The following is a 15,208-nucleotide window of genomic DNA, read 5'->3' as shown; positions in this document are numbered from 1 at the left end:
CAATCTATTAGCCTAGATGTTGTTTTATCTATTTTGAAGTGAATATATTAATTAATTTGTTATGTTGTATTTCCATACCATATAACCTTTTATGTGCTGTGGTTTTGTTTTAGACTTATTTGGCTATTACTAATCAAGCTGCCTCCTGATACATAGACAGCACAAATACATTTTAGTTTGGCTTTGTTGTTTCCTTACTCAATTAAATCCACTATGGTTTTCAAAGAAAATAACTATAGGCCTAATTCAATTTCAGACCGGAGAATTCAATTACATGTCTAACGAAACCCCTCTAAAAGGCAGGGAAAGCTGTTTTTACACTTCAATGTATAGAGCCAACCGATACATCTGCCGGCCGATGTAATCGGCCGATTATAGCACATCTCTGAAAAATCAGTAATCGGCAAAATGTCCCTCGATTTTTTGCCGATTTTTTTATTTTATTTTTATTTCAGCAATCATGTTGAGTGAGATGCATTGCTGCCCCGGAGGTAGCCTTATAGCCTATTAACAGCATCTGTAATAGATTGATTTTTATTGTTATCATTAGGTAATCTATTATTATAAAATATCCGTGAAAATGTGTAATGTAAGAGATTAGATCTCTGTGATCGACTCACTAATCCATTAGTAGATCTGTTATCGATTAGTAATGCCTGCTGAGTCGAGTCCGGAAGGGGGAGCTCTTGGCCACATGCCTCATTCTTGTAAACTACAACAAAGAGAGCACCGTACGAGTCTTAATTTACTTTCCCCTTTTCAGGTATGATGATAATGACTATGTATGGTCTTAAATGTTTAGAATAGGGTTTAAAATGTGTTTAGTTACCGTTTCGCTTATATTGTAACTGAATTTAGATGTTTAAAGTGTTGTTTAGTTTGTTTGCTAAAAGTTGTATTGGCTAGCTTAAATAGTTCAACTGCTATTCCTCCACGGCCACTAGAGTGCGCCATGAGAGCACGTTTGAGATTCGTTAATGCAAAATACATTGTGCTTATATAGGAAATGTTAAAGTGTTTATTTAGGCTTGATTATTGATAGGCCTATGTGTTTATTATGTAACTCTTTAGAGAGAGGGAAATTACACAGGAGTGGTACATGTACTAGTGTAATATTTTATTTATTTCTGTGCATTTAATTTGAGTTCGTGTAGATTATTACAGTACTTAACTTGTGAAGAAGTTGTATATTTTCTGCATTTTATTATTTGGTATTTTGAGAACATTGTATGTGAAACTTTTTGAAATATGAATACATTCTTGTAAACTACAACAAAGAGAGCACCGTGTCACGAGTCTTAATTTACTTCCCCCGCCTTTTCAGGGTACTACACATCAGCAGGTGTGTTACATTGGATTAATTCACACTTGACAGTTCCCCCTGACACCAATAGCAGAGTCATGATATTACTATAGTTCTTATATAGAATTTATATAGTGCTTTATTGGAGGTCATTCAAAGACACTTTACATCAAACATATAGAAAATCATACTTATAGAAAAAGAAAACAAAATACAGACAAATTAAAGATAAGGTTTGGAGTGTAGACAGGTGTAATTATGCTTTCTTACAGAGGTGAGTTTTGAGTTGAATTTTGAATGAGTTTATTTAGTCTGAGATGCTGATGTTTGGAGGGAGGGAGTTCCAGAGGGTTGGGTGCAGTTACATAAATTGCTTAATGTCTGAGTTTAAAAATGCGTCATGTCACTTTAGACATATTTGTAACACTTTATTATTTTTTAGATAATGCATATTTCAATAAATAAAAAGTTCCTGTACACCTATCGACAGTAACAAGTATTTATATATATTTAAGGGTTTAAAAAAGTTAATTTTTTCAATATATTTATGGGATTTAAAAAAAGAATAATCGGCCGATCGAATCGTTATCGTAATTTTTCTCTGAAAATAATCAGCATCGACATCGGTACCCAAATTCCATATCGGTCGGGCCCTACTTCAAAGTTACATTACATTTAATCATTGTTCCCGTTTACGCTGTTGCTTATGCCCCCAACTGCTTCTCTTTCTATTGCCTGGACACTTTGACATTGAAATACAAAAGCAATAGAACAAATGGGAATGAAAACAAGAGCAAGAATGATCTGCTCTCTTTAGGCTATAGTGGAAAGCTGACTCCCAATAGCTGTATCTCAGGAGCAGTTTAATCGAATTAATTTCAAGGCCAATTTCTGTACTTACAAAAGGCTAAAATAGGTCCATAATCACAGACACTTTCCAGGATGTAAGTAGCAACTTGATAAACAAAAGGGAAAGAAAGACAGCAGCAACACAGAAAAAAAGTACACTGTAAATGACGTGGTCGCCAAACACGAAAAAGCCCAAATGTAGGTCACTTGTTTGAAATCCTTGAAGGAGTCAACAGATTCCTTAAGCAATGATACCGCACCCAGGCCTTAGACGAGAGAGAAGTAAATTAATGACACTAAAAAAATCTAGTTTTCCAGCATTAGCCACCTGAAGTTACAGGGTCAGATCAGAGCATATTAAGACTATTCAGCAAAACCCCTGAGATTACTGGATGGAAGGTTTTTGATATTGCTTAAAACTCTGCCATTCACTTGTAAGAGAAATAATGTGCAATTTTATATAGTCTGAAATGTCTGAAAAAGTATTGAAGTAGTGGTCAAGAGCTGTAAATAAATGAAATGAAACCTCAGGTGTACATAATAAAATCATTGATGGCTGAATTCCTTTTAGCTGCTTCTGTTTCAGGGTCCTTCCGCTCCAGGCTCCTTCCGCTCCAGCTCAGCCGCTTTCCTCTCCAGCTCCTCCTGCTGTTTGAGCAGGTTAGCCGTGCCGGCAGTAGCAGTTGCCTAGTGGGTGATGGAAGAGAGAGAGATGCACTCTCAACACTGTATTCAATACTGTCTCTGCAACAAGGTAACACTTAACTACTGTAAAAGTGCTGCTGTCTGCTTTTCATTCAAAATAGACGCTATAAAAAGAAAATAATTTATTACATTTTCATTGCTTATTTTTTCTTTTCATTGACTAGGTTTATTGTGACTTATGCACCAAAATACCAATGCATGTTACTTGTATGCGTAAACCTACTTCCCAATAAACCAATTTCTGATTCTGACTTACTTCTACAGACCTACGTATAATAGACAATTGGTATTGGCCAAAATAGGAGAACATATTTTATCAAAGAGCATTTTTCCACTGTATTTGTAAATGTGTGTGTCTGGCTCACTTGTGCACTCTGCTCCACAGACGTCTGCAGGACGGCGGGTTGAGAGGAGACAGCAGAGACAGGGATGGTGGTGGTAGTTCCCTATGAAACAATCGAAGCAAGGCTGCACTGTAAAACACTGAAATGACCTCTCAATGATGCAGCACATCACATAAAAAAGAGGAGCTTACCATTTCGGTTGCAGAGAAGGGGTTGAACTCCCCAATGATTTCAGCGACCCTACCGGGGATGACATGTGCGATTGGGGCATCCTGGAGGAAAAAAAGAGATCAAACATAACTTGGGGTTGTAATTTATTGCTGTGAAGATGCTATAATCCAGCAGTATTGTATTTGATGCTATGAGGAGCAAAGCAGAATCCAGAAAAAAACACTTGAATGCTCATCCTACAGCAACTATTCACTCACTCACTCAAGATCATTCAATTTCACATGAACAATCATTACAGGAGCAGTTGTTGGCAATGACATTCTTGAGTCTCAGACTACCTTCAACAATGCAACAAAAAAATAAAATAAAATTCTGTACTAAAAAGCCACACAAGTGAAGAAAGCCACTTGACACCAAACACAAACATAGCAAAACGACATAGTGCAAATAGGATTTAAACTCAATTTATTGGGTTTGAACAAGCAAATGTTTTTTCAATTACATATGGCCACCTGTAACCAGGAGCCATTAGATCTGACTGGGATTTGATTACACTAAAAAAAGAAAAAGATAATCAAAAACTCAAACAAACCTACAACGTGCTTTACTGAATCCCACACTGTGCGTTGAGGATCTGGTTCATAAAAATCTTCGTTTTGGTTCTTATCAATGTCGTGTTGAAAGGAGGATAAGACACAGTTGATGGCTAAATATCGGCAGGCACCTGTTCGTGGGTTTACTTACCTGCGCAGGTGGGTTCACAGCCGCACGGACCGCATAGATATACAGTATCTCACAAAAGTGAGTACATCCCTCACATTTCTTCAAATATTTCATTATATCTTTCCATGGGACAACACTGAATAAATGACACTTTGATACAATGTAAAGTAGTCAGTGTATAGCTTGTAAAACAATGTAAATTTACTGTCCCCTCAAAATAACTCGACACACAGCCATTAATGTCTTAACTGCTGGTAACAAAAGTGAGTAGTACACCCCTAAGTGAAAATGTCCAAATTGGGCCCAAAGTGTCAATATTTTGTGTGGCCACCATTATTTTCCAGAACTGCCTTAACCCTCCATGGAGTTCACCAGAGCTTAACAGGTTGCCACTGGAATCCTCTTCCACCCATTCATGACAACATCACAGAGCTGGTGGATATTAGAGACCTTGCGCTACTCCACCTTCCGTTTGAGAATGCCCCAAAGATGCTCAATAGGGTTTAGGTCTGGAGACATGCTCGGCCAGTCCATCACCTATACCCTCAGCTTCTTTAGCAAGTCAGTGGTCGTCTTGGAGGTGTGTTTGGGGTCGTTATCATGTTGGAATACTGCCCTGCAGCCCAGTTTACGAAGGTTGAGTGCATGTGCTCAGCGTCATACCCAGAGGTTGGCTTTGGAAAATAGACGTATGAGTGCTGCCAGCATTGGGCTTGAAAGGGTGGGGGGGTCAGCCTGTCAGTGCTCAGACCATACGCCACACACTGCATCATACTGGTCTGCATTGCTGTTGTCCCAGAAGGAAGCCTATTCTAAAGATGATGCACAAGAAACCCCAAAAAAAGTTTGCTGAAGACAAGCAGACTACGGACATGGATTACTGCAACCATGTCCTGTGGTCTGATGAGACCAAGATACACTTATTTGGTTCAGATGGTGTCAAGTGTATGGGGCGGCAACCAGGTGAGGAGTACAAAGACAAGTCTTGCCTTTAGTCAAGCATGGTGGTTGGAGTGTCATGGTCTGGGGCTGCATGAGTGCTGCCAGCACTGGGGAGCTACAGTTCATTGAATGCTAACATGTACTGTGACATACTGAAGCAGAGCATGATCCCCTCCCTTCGTAAACCGGGCTGCAGGGCAGTACTGCAACATGTTAATGACCCCAAACACACCTCCGAACGACCACTGCCTTGCTGAATCTGAGGGTGAAGGTGATGGACTGGCCAAACGTCTCCAGACACAAACCCTATTGAGCATCTTTGGGGCAACCTCGGGAGATGGAGGAGCGCAAGGTCTCTAGTATCCACCAGCTCCTTGATGTTGTCATGAATGAGTGGAAGAGGATTCCAGTGGCAACCTGTGAAGCTCTGGTGAACTCCATGCCCAAGAGGGTTAAGGCAGTGCTGGAAAATAATGGTGGCAACACAAAATATTGACACTTTGGGCCCAATTTGGACATTTTCACTTACGGGTCTACGCACTTTTGTTGCCAGCACTTTAGACATTAATGGCTGTGTGTCAAGCAGTGGTGTAGTCTAGCTTTTTGTAGTTGGTATACTGTGATGATTCCCTCCTAGCCTCTTCTTGAATATGCAGCATAGCATTTGTACATTAAATATATGGCTTACACCGTGGTTAGTTTACAATTTTGTTGTTTCTGCATTAGGTGCAGCAAAGGCAAAAACATTTTACACCTTAGCCTGCCTTTAGAAACACAAAGCTTAGGATTTCTATTCCCAAATGAAATTGGTCTCCCCCAGATTTTTTTTATATTAAAATACATTGTTTCCCACCTTCTGGTGACTCTACAATAGATAAACACAAGTCTGTTCTAGATCCCGGCCCTTCTAGGGGGGTCCGGGGGTTAGCCCCCCCGGGAGATCCTTTTTAACCTTTTTTAAGTGAAATGCATGAATCTTGTGCACTTTGAGAGGAAAACTAAGAGGCTTAATCTGAAGAATTGTGTGAACAAAGAACTTGGAGACGCTGGGTTGGGTGAATTAGAAGCTATTGAAGAAAGACACTTGGATTTTCCATAAAAATATTAATTTAAAATAAAATATTATGCAGGGTCCTCTGAGTTGGGCTTGGAGCTCTTTTTCTTTTATGGAAATATTTCTCTGTAATATAGTGAATGCATTTAAATGCAGTGAGAGGAACGAAGCAGAAGAACTCTGTTGTCCAGCTATCTTTTTTCCCACAGACGAGGCTGAAATAGGCTATAGACTATACACAGTGCATGGGAAACTGAAGTCAGCCCCATTTCCATTTAAATAAACTCAATACACACTGTGCTTGGACGTGAACGTGACGTGATCAATTAACCTCGGATTACCTCCCAGATGATCTGATTCAAACTGGCAGTCGGTGGACCTAAGCAACCGCTTGGTTCGCTTATGCCTCGGGCCTGCTCTGGTTTTCTTTCATGTTCAGTGCATGAGTTGACGGGGTGAATCAATCGCCACCTAAGCCAATGAAAACTGCACTGATGATCCGATATTGAAGTGCTCGCAAAAGTTAATATGAATTTCAGACCGGTTATGCAAACTGAGAATATAACTTTTTCCTCATTGGGAAAAAATAAGTCCCTGCGCGCTTTTGGTGTGCTCCGACAGCACCGTGTGCGTCTTCCGAGGGGAATACTGAGCTGAATGTTGCGTCGCGCTGCCAGTATTTTCGGGTTGGACATCGCCCTTTCTTTTACCCAACAGTCCGCAATGAAAAGGTCCGTGGGTAATGCCTGGTACCGCATCTATTATAAGTCCGTTGCGACTTCCACAGGGACACAGCGCACAGGTTGAATTTATGAATGAAAGTATGACAGTTGAGTTCTGTCACTATCGAAATTGTTACGTATCATTTCGCATTTCTTAGTGGGCATACGGAAATGCTGGAGCTTTCTTAGTGGTAGGGTATACTGCGTATACCTGCGTATCACGTACAGGGCTGCTTTTACCTGCCACTAGGCCCTGGGGCTGAGAGGTTTTGTAGGCCCCCCCGGGCGGCGGTCTTAAAATACAGATGTGTTAAAGCCATGTTTGTCTACACCACAATATCTCTATTGGTGAAATACAAAATCACTTAAAGGCATCATAGGAGATTATCTGCAATATGCACTTTTTAATATGTTGTGAAAAGTGCTTTTTACACCCCAACAGCAATAAATGACTTATGGGCAATGAAAAAGAAACGAAAAACCCCCAAATTCTGTACCTTCTATAAACCTGTTAAAATGCTGACCAATCGGAGACGATGGACCCGTATCTAAAGAACCAATCACAATCCTGCGCGTTCCCTCCCCTCTGTGTGCGAGCCTGAGCGCGTTCACGGAGGGCAGAGAAAGCGTTCGTGCCATATCGTAGTAGGCTACCTGGCAGTGGACTAGACCTAGTGGAAGTAGCATAACAAGCTTACACAATGGAACCTACACAGAAGTTACCAGAGGTGTGGACTAGACTCGAGTCATGAATTTGATGACTTGAGACTCGACTTGACAAAATGTAAAGAGACTTGCAACTTGACTTGGACTTTAACATCAATGACTCGTGACTTGAGCCTTTTGACTTGACAAGACTTGCTACTTTCCCCAAAACCCAAAGATTAAAAAGTAGGCTATATTTTTAAGTAGGCTACTGCTCTGTATCTTTCATCATGTAGCCTAGTGTAGGGGAGGAAACTGGTGGATGTCGCCTACCGGTACCGCGCTGATCTGCTTATCACTGGTTTCACTTCAGAGGTGTCGGCCAGAACACCACTTAAGGCCAAAAACGTCAGACTATAAGCATGAGAAGAGGAGTATGGTTTTTTCGCTCTTTATTTTCCTTCTTTCACAGGCACAGCAGCATAGATCGCAGGAAAAGAGACACAGGCTTACATTCCGCTCGTGAGGAGACGTTAGAACAGCTGTTGCGACCTGCGAATCGCGGCCGTCAATAACATCCATAAACTGTAACTTATAACAGCGATCGGGACTGCATGTACTTACTCACACACGGGTGATTCACATACACGTTTCAACTGTGTCGACTACTGCGGCAACATGCGCGCTCACACACCTGACCGAGAGAGAAGAGAAAAGGAAACTTACTAGACAGACCCTCCGGCCGACTGACGTCACGGCCACTAACTGACAGCTATACTGTCATCCACACTGAACAAAACTCATCTCAACACTCTATAAGAAATAACAACACTGTAACCTATAAACTTTGGGGCCTTTTCTGCATGTAGCCTATGTGTGAGTGTTTGTGTGTGTGAGTTAAATGTTAATCACTGGTAAACAGTGCAATTGGGAAGTGCAGCCAGCAGCGCTCGTGCACGGCTGTGTGTCGAGGGGTGGGGGAGGGAGTCCCGAGGGGAGAGGGAGGAGTTAAACGGAACTCCGAGGACAAGCTAATTTCAAATCATGCTAGCTCTCTCAGATCGTACAGTATAGCTTTAAGGTAACATGTACTTAAACCCCCTCCTGGTCTAATGACTTTTAATAACCAAACACACATGGTTGGTTACTGTGTTTTTCCAAGTTATTGAAGAGACAGCGGTGGGGACCCAGGACCTTCTAGGGGGGTCCGGGGGCATGCCCCCCCGGAAGAAAAATTTGAACCTTTTAAAGTAAAATGCATCAATCTGGTGCACTTTGAGAAGAAAACTAAGGCTAAATCAACTGTGTCCTTTGTGAGCTATTTTCTGAAATCATTTGGAGACACAGAAATACCAAAAAGCAGAAACAAAAATATACAGGTCTAAAAAATCCAGTCAGTCAGCATTCCAATTTTTTTTTTATAATCCCTTATCCCAAAGCTACTTCTCTCTTTGGACTCTTTGTTTTGTTTTTAATGGCTCAACTCAATATAGGCCCTTGATCTGCGTTGCCCCGAACAATGTTATTTAAACAAAAATAACAAAAATGTACTGGTGAATGATAGGCCCCTTGATCTTCGTAGGCCAAAAATAATTTTTTTTCCTTTTTCTTTACTGGTTCATGATGGGCCCCTGATCTCTCTACGCCCCCCTAAGATCAGGGGCCTATCATGAGCCAGTCAATAATTTATTTAAATGACAATGTGCGGGGCCTTCTTAGATCAGGGGCCTATATTGAGACAGTAAAAAAAATATATATATATTTTTTTTTTTTTTTTTTAGAGGCCCCTGATCCTTGTAGGCCCTGGGGCTTCAGCCCAGGTAAGCCCGTGCATTAAGGCGGCCCTGATCACGTAGACTACACCACTGGTGTCAAGTTATTTTGAGGGGACAGTAAATTTACACTGTTATACAAGCTGTACACTGACTACTTTACATTGTATCAAAGTGTAATTTCTTCAGTGTTGTCCCATGAAAATATATAATGAAATATTTGAAGAAATGTGAGGGTTAGTACTCACTTATACTTCATACTTCATAATAGTGTGGATTCTTAACCAGGAAATGCAGAGGCCAAACCCAGCAACCAACCAAACAGGTTTGTGTTGCAGCATATCTTTTTCAGTCTTCACTTTGCTTCAACTAATGGGGATCCACAATAAACAATAAACTTGACCCGAAATAAAACTCGGTTCGGGAGTAGAACATTTAAACAAACGTCTTACTGCGAAGGGATTTATCTCCACTGGGTCAGCGAAGGGGTTGCCGTCAAAATCCGACATCGTGAAGAAAAGTTTATCTTGTGTGAAATAAACAACACGACAGCTTCTGACTCCCCGGCGGCGTCTTCTGCTGCTCCCTGATGCTGCTCCGACACTGAGCTTTTGCGCATGCGTCGCCCCGATAGGTGCATGGACCTCGTCACAGGAGGCTGTCCTGGAGTCACTCGTAATCAATTAGCTTTATTTTTAGATGAAATGTCAGTTGCTCTTAAAATGTGCGGTTCTCGTGACAATCTCTGAAGTCAGTCTAACACACGACTTTGTCGACATGAGATCCAGTATGTGTGTTTTTAGAGCTTTACATGGTCTGAACGAGCATAAAGCCTAAACTACAAAAAAATGGTGTTTAATATAACAGCCTTTGCCAATCTATTAGCCTAAAGGTTGTTTTATCTATTTTGAAGTAGTAATATATTAATTGATTTGTTATGTTGTATTTCCATACCATAACCTTTTATGTGCTGTGCACCTTTTAGACTTATTTGGCTATTACTAATCAAGCTGCCTCCTGATACATAGACAGCACAAATACATTTTAGTTTGGCTTTGTTGTTTTCTTACTCAATTAAATCCACTATGTTTTTTAAAGAAATTAACTATAATTTAATTTCAGATGGAGAATTCAATTACATGTCTAACCGAAACCCCTCTAAAAGGCAGGGAAAGCTGTTTTTACACTTCAATGTTACATAACATTTAATCATTGTTCCCGTTTAAGCTGTTGCTATATGCCCCCAACTGCTTCTCTTTCCATTGCCTGGACACTTTGACATCAAAATGCAAAAGCGATGGCGAAAATAGGAATGAAAACAAGAGCAAGAATGATCTGCTCTCTTTAGGCTATAGTGGAAAGCTGACTCCCAATAGCTGTATCTCAGGAGCAGTTTAATCAAATTAATTGCAAGGCCAATTTCTGTACTTACAAAAGGCTAAAATAGGTCCATAATCACAGACACTTTCCAGGATGTAAGTAGCAACTTGATAAACAAAGGGAAAGAAAGACAGCAGCAACACAGAAAAAAAGTACACTGTAAATGACTTGGTCGCCCAACAGGAAAAAGCCCAAATTTAGGTTGCTTGTTTTAAATCCTTGAAGGAGACAACAGATTCCTTAGGAAATGATACCGCACCCAGGCCTTAGACGAGAGAAGTTGAGAATTGCACAAGGCAGTACATTAATGACACTAAAAAATCTAGTTTTCCAGCATTAGCCACCTGAAGCTACAGGGTCAGATCAGAGCATATTAAGGCTATTCAGCAAAACCCCTGAGATTACTCGATGGAAGGTTTTCTGCCATTCACTTGTAAGAGAAATAATGTGCAATTTTATATAGTCTGAAATGTCAAAGTATTGAAGTAGTGGTCAAGAGCCGTAAATAAATTAAATTAAACCTCAGGTGTAAATAATAAAATCATTGATGGCTGAATTCCTTTTAGCTGCTTCTGTTTCAGGGTCCTTGTGTTGTGCATGCTTGCTCACTGACACACTGTAACACCTGCACTTTTATGAAGTCAATAGGTCTGCTGTGAGAGAGGCTGATTTTCAAATATGTCATTGGCAGCACTCAGACATTACTGCAACATGAGAATAATGAGAGAAACATTATAAGAAAATGTTGCAATTTTTCAACACCGGCCTGAATAAGAGACAGATTGGGAAATCACACTTACATGACAGAAACAGTCTGTTCGCAACAATGAAGACAAAAGACATACTGATTTATGTTCTTTCTTTGTTGCTATTGAGCAAACACTTACAGATCAGAGGCGGGGATGGGGTCCGGTGTAGGGAGTAACAATACATTTCAAGAATAGAATGGCATTTGTCCGCTACACTGTACATATGAAATGCACTGTACATTACAATTGTTCTATGGCTGTAAAGCAGTGAACGCAGGGATTTTATACATGTCTGACATTCTTTACAGAACTGGGATCCCCTTGGCTGGAGTACTCACCAGCTGACTTGGTCCCTTTGATGGCGGTATTTCCCTTGGTAAGGGTGTGAGGGGGGGGGGGGGGGGTGGGGGGTGGAGCAGCACAAACTTAAAACACATGAAGTGGTTTCTCTTTCTCAGACACAGTACATGCAGTCACGCATGAGCGCTTGGCACACGCTTGCACGAACACACACACATACACACACACACACAATCATCCACTGCCTAAATCCGTACACTATTCAAGAAAAGAAAAAAAGAAAAGATAAATATTTTACTTCAACTACCCAGCAGATGCTGGTGTTCCGGCTTTGTACAGTATTCATACCTGTATATTATATGCTATAAAGAATTTCTGTGACATTAAACTTTTATTAAATAAGGGAAAAATAAATTTGTAATAACAGAGCAACCGCTGCTTACACTGAGTGTTATGAACTGTAAACTCTTAAAGCAGCTAATAATTGGGAGCTTGAAGTTCACTGTAACATCCGTCATGATTTCTCCTTTATTTACTGTAGTACACTGCTTCAGCTGTTCCAGCTCTGTAACATTCCCTGACGCTGAGTGGCCCTTCGCATTTTCCAACGTTCCCTTTTCTCTCTGTCCTCCTGCTCAGTGCTTCCCCCCTCTTGGCGCCGAGCACAGAGCTGCCAAGGCACTGTGAGCATGGGTGGCAGTTTAGTCCACAAAAAAATTAGCCCTTCCACTGAGTTCTGTTACTCTGCCAAACACCCACCCCTTCTGGAGGTGGAAAAACACTGTACACGGCACTTGGGGACACTTGTAAGTGGCTAAGCGAGAGTGCTTCGAGAAGTGGGGATCAGTCGACAGTTACCTCCAATTAAGAACGTACATGCCTGCCAGGGAGTTGAACAGGGAGTGCTTTGGTGTCCTTCATACCATGAATTCATTATTGCCGTACAATACCAACTGCTGTGGCGGTATGTCTGGAGGGTCCCTGTCGTGGCCGTCGCCTTCTCTGGAGTGCCTCAAGAATGAGGGCTTGGTCCCCTTCAGTTTCTGTTTGCTCCGCTCTGGATTGAAGGTGCCTCGGCTAGTGAACTGGGGCCTTTCGTCGTACATGCCTTCTGGATCTCCTGTGGGGCTACTGTCTATGCTGTCAGCTTTAGGTGCTTGATATGCATTCAGAGGTTGGGCTTGGGCCTGGGCCGCACCTGAACCCCCTGTGGGGGTGGACTTGGCATGGAAACGGAAGCGCCGGGTGGTGGCGGAAGAGGAAGAGGACGACGGGTGGAAGTGGGATGAGGAAGAGTAGGAGGAAACACTGGAGCAGCTGGAGTCTACAGAGTCCAGGGAGTCGGGCTGCCGGCGCAGGTTGTGCCGTCGGGGGCTTTTCACGTCAGATCTCCGAGGCCAGGGGGAAGTCAACACTGGACCTCTCTCTGCAAGGGGAGGCCAAGAATTGTCAAAGTTTTTATTCTTTATTTTTTTAATCTGTTTTTCCACGAATATACACTCAAAAATCTGAAGTAGTTAAGGAAAATCCTTGATAATGACATACCAGAGAAGTCGGAAAAGGTTCCCTCGGAGTCCACATTGAGGTTTTCGGAGCTGTCCGCCGTACCGATGGAGGCCTCTGACTCCAGGGTTTCATCATCTGATGCCCGTGGCTCAAGAGCTAGCATCTCAAAAGTCAATTCCTCCCTGCAGGAGGGGGATAACATTATCCAGATTGAACAAATGAGCTTAGCACACATGAAGAGACCCAGCTAAGGGTAATATTACGTTCATTCATTGGTTACCAAGTTATTTTTGTACATTCAGTTTCTTGTTTTCGAGTAATTTTCAGAACATTTTGAATGCATCAAAGGCGTTTACTTCTCTTTCTGTAGGCTCTCAATCTGCTCCGTCAACACTCTCTCTTCCTGCTGCATGGCTGCTTGCTGATGCTCGGAGATTTCGGCGAACGCGTCCGCTCCCTCTTCATCGCCACTCCCTGCTATCACAACATCGGCCACACACGGCAGCCTGGGGCTCACTGGAGGCGAAGGTGTGTGGTAGCTTAGTCGCTGCACATGACCTTTTCCCTAGGAGACAAATCAGATGTTCTATGCTCACTGATCTCAAATTAGCCGTTGACCACGATCAATGAAAAACAGTTATGCAGTCATTTACAGTACGTTTTTTGCATTTTAAGCAAGCAGCTACTTACACCCACATGCAGTGACAAAACCACTTGATCTAATAAAAAATTTGGAAATTAAACCACGCTAAAAGACTAGTCAAACCCAAAGATAGATTCAGCACACAGAGAGACAAACTTTACCTTTTTAGCTGCATGTGGCTGCTTTAAGTAAAAGTGAGAAGCACAAAGAATAGGAATCAGTAATACCAGGTTTCATAAAGGTCAGTTTCAATGCGCAATGACAATCCGCCAATTGTAGCAACTGATGTGCTACCTTGCTTGGTACAGCTTCTTCTTGCTGAATGGCAGGAACACTTTCTCAGTTCTTCACTGAACTGAAGCTTTTACTAACAATATAAGTCATGTGATATTGATATAATTGATAGAAAATGTAATTTCATTAACAAATTGAATCATGATCACTGTCCACAATTTATCCATAAAAGTAATGAATTACATTTTCCAATTTTCTACAAGACTAATGAAATGATGACAGCTCTTTACGCATTAATGATTTGAAAAAATAAAGAGGGTGAGTCACAAATGACAGAAGCTGACACTAAAGTAAAAGTGATGACTCATGCTTAATGGGATGGAGAAGACGGATGTTAGCGATCGGTAGCACAACAACATCACCACTGGTTGACTGTTTTGGGATGCAATCCATGGTGTGTATATACATGCCATAATGCGCGCTATGCTCATAAATCTAACCGTTATTAGTACGGGTTTCTGGGTAAAGGAAAGGAAAGGTTAGGGGAGGGGAGAAAAACTGCTTCATCATGGAAATCATGGAAGGTACACAGCACTGAAGAAGGACGGCTCAGTCAGGTAGATATAGCGAAGCGTCACTGTTAATATGTCATTGATTTGATAACATTGGGGTTAGTCATATTGGTCACACTGTATTAATACTTATTCAATCTTACCATTGACTGTCGAATGAGGGTCAGTCTGCACTTGGCCTTATTCTCAGCAAACTCCAGGCTGCTGATGTCCTTTAGTCGTATTTTGTACTTATTCATCTGCTCACAAATGATAAGTTCTACACACCTACAGGGAGTGAAGGGAAGGCAAGAAAAACAAATCACAGGGATTGGAAATACTTAACAATATTACAGCAATATGAGGAGTTCATTTAAGGTTCATCAAAACACAAACCCCTTTCTACATTTTTGTTTTGACAGAACAGTACGGGCCTAATTTTTTCTATTAGGCCAGTGGTTGGCAATTTGTTTTTGTCAGGCTGCCATGCAATTCATTTTATCAACTATTATTGGCTAAGTCTGCAGACAAAGCAGGCCAAAGGTGTAAATCATGTTTTTTGCGAAACACCACTTTCCTGAGGCAAAGACACAGAATTATTTGGATAGACGTGAT

General features: G+C 41.4%; 2 protein-coding genes across 11 annotated transcripts in view; both read right to left on the bottom strand.

The window, feature by feature from the left end:
- Positions 1-1,102: 1,102 nt before the first annotated feature.
- On the bottom strand, positions 1,103-9,826 carry LOC307254352 (secretory carrier-associated membrane protein 2-like). The gene is made up of 4 exons (XM_080032704.1): positions 9,683-9,826; positions 3,393-3,473; positions 3,223-3,303; positions 1,103-2,839 (listed from the first exon to the last, which is right to left on the bottom strand). The coding sequence occupies exons 1-4, from the start codon at positions 9,737-9,739 to the stop codon at positions 2,735-2,737; spliced, it is 324 nt and encodes a 107-aa protein (XP_079888830.1). The 5' UTR covers positions 9,740-9,826; the 3' UTR covers positions 1,103-2,734.
- A 1,626-nt stretch (positions 9,827-11,452) lies between these two features.
- The window catches only part of myo9aa (myosin IXAa), a 108,760-nt gene continuing 105,004 nt past the window's right edge, over positions 11,453-15,208 (bottom strand). For 6 of the 10 annotated variants that reach the window (XM_080027231.1, XM_080027233.1, XM_080027234.1 and 3 more), the window contains 5 exons: positions 14,758-14,881; positions 13,970-13,990; positions 13,522-13,730; positions 13,205-13,347; positions 11,453-13,085 (listed from right to left, as the gene is read on the bottom strand). In XM_080027231.1, coding sequence (XP_079883357.1) covers positions 12,577-13,085; positions 13,205-13,347; positions 13,522-13,730; positions 13,970-13,990; positions 14,758-14,881 — 1,006 coding nt within the window. In that variant the 3' untranslated portion in view covers positions 11,453-12,576. The remainder of the gene's footprint in view (positions 13,086-13,204; positions 13,348-13,521; positions 13,731-13,969; positions 13,991-14,757; positions 14,882-15,208) is intronic. The other 4 variants (XM_080027235.1, XM_080027236.1, XM_080027232.1 and 1 more) reach the window with 1 other exon arrangement.

Source organism: Ammodytes marinus (assembly GCF_949987685.1).
Source record: "Ammodytes marinus genome assembly, chromosome: 1".
NCBI classification, from domain to species: Eukaryota; Metazoa; Chordata; class Actinopteri; order Uranoscopiformes; family Ammodytidae; genus Ammodytes; species Ammodytes marinus.
This window is presented reverse-complemented; position numbering and strand designations above follow the sequence as displayed.

Bases quoted from the DNA above. Each gene is read 5' to 3' on its own strand.
- LOC307254352 (XM_080032704.1), bottom strand. From the start codon at position 9,739: ATGTCGGATTTTGACGGCAACCCCTTCGCTGACCCAGTGGAGATAAAT. The intron at 3,304-3,392 runs GTAAGCTCCTCT...ATTGTTTCATAG, and splicing joins CCTTCTCTGCAACCGAAATG to GGAACTACCACCACCATCCC. The intron at 2,840-3,222 runs GTGAGCCAGACA...ATCACCCACTAG, and splicing joins CTGTGGAGCAGAGTGCACAA to GCAACTGCTACTGCCGGCAC.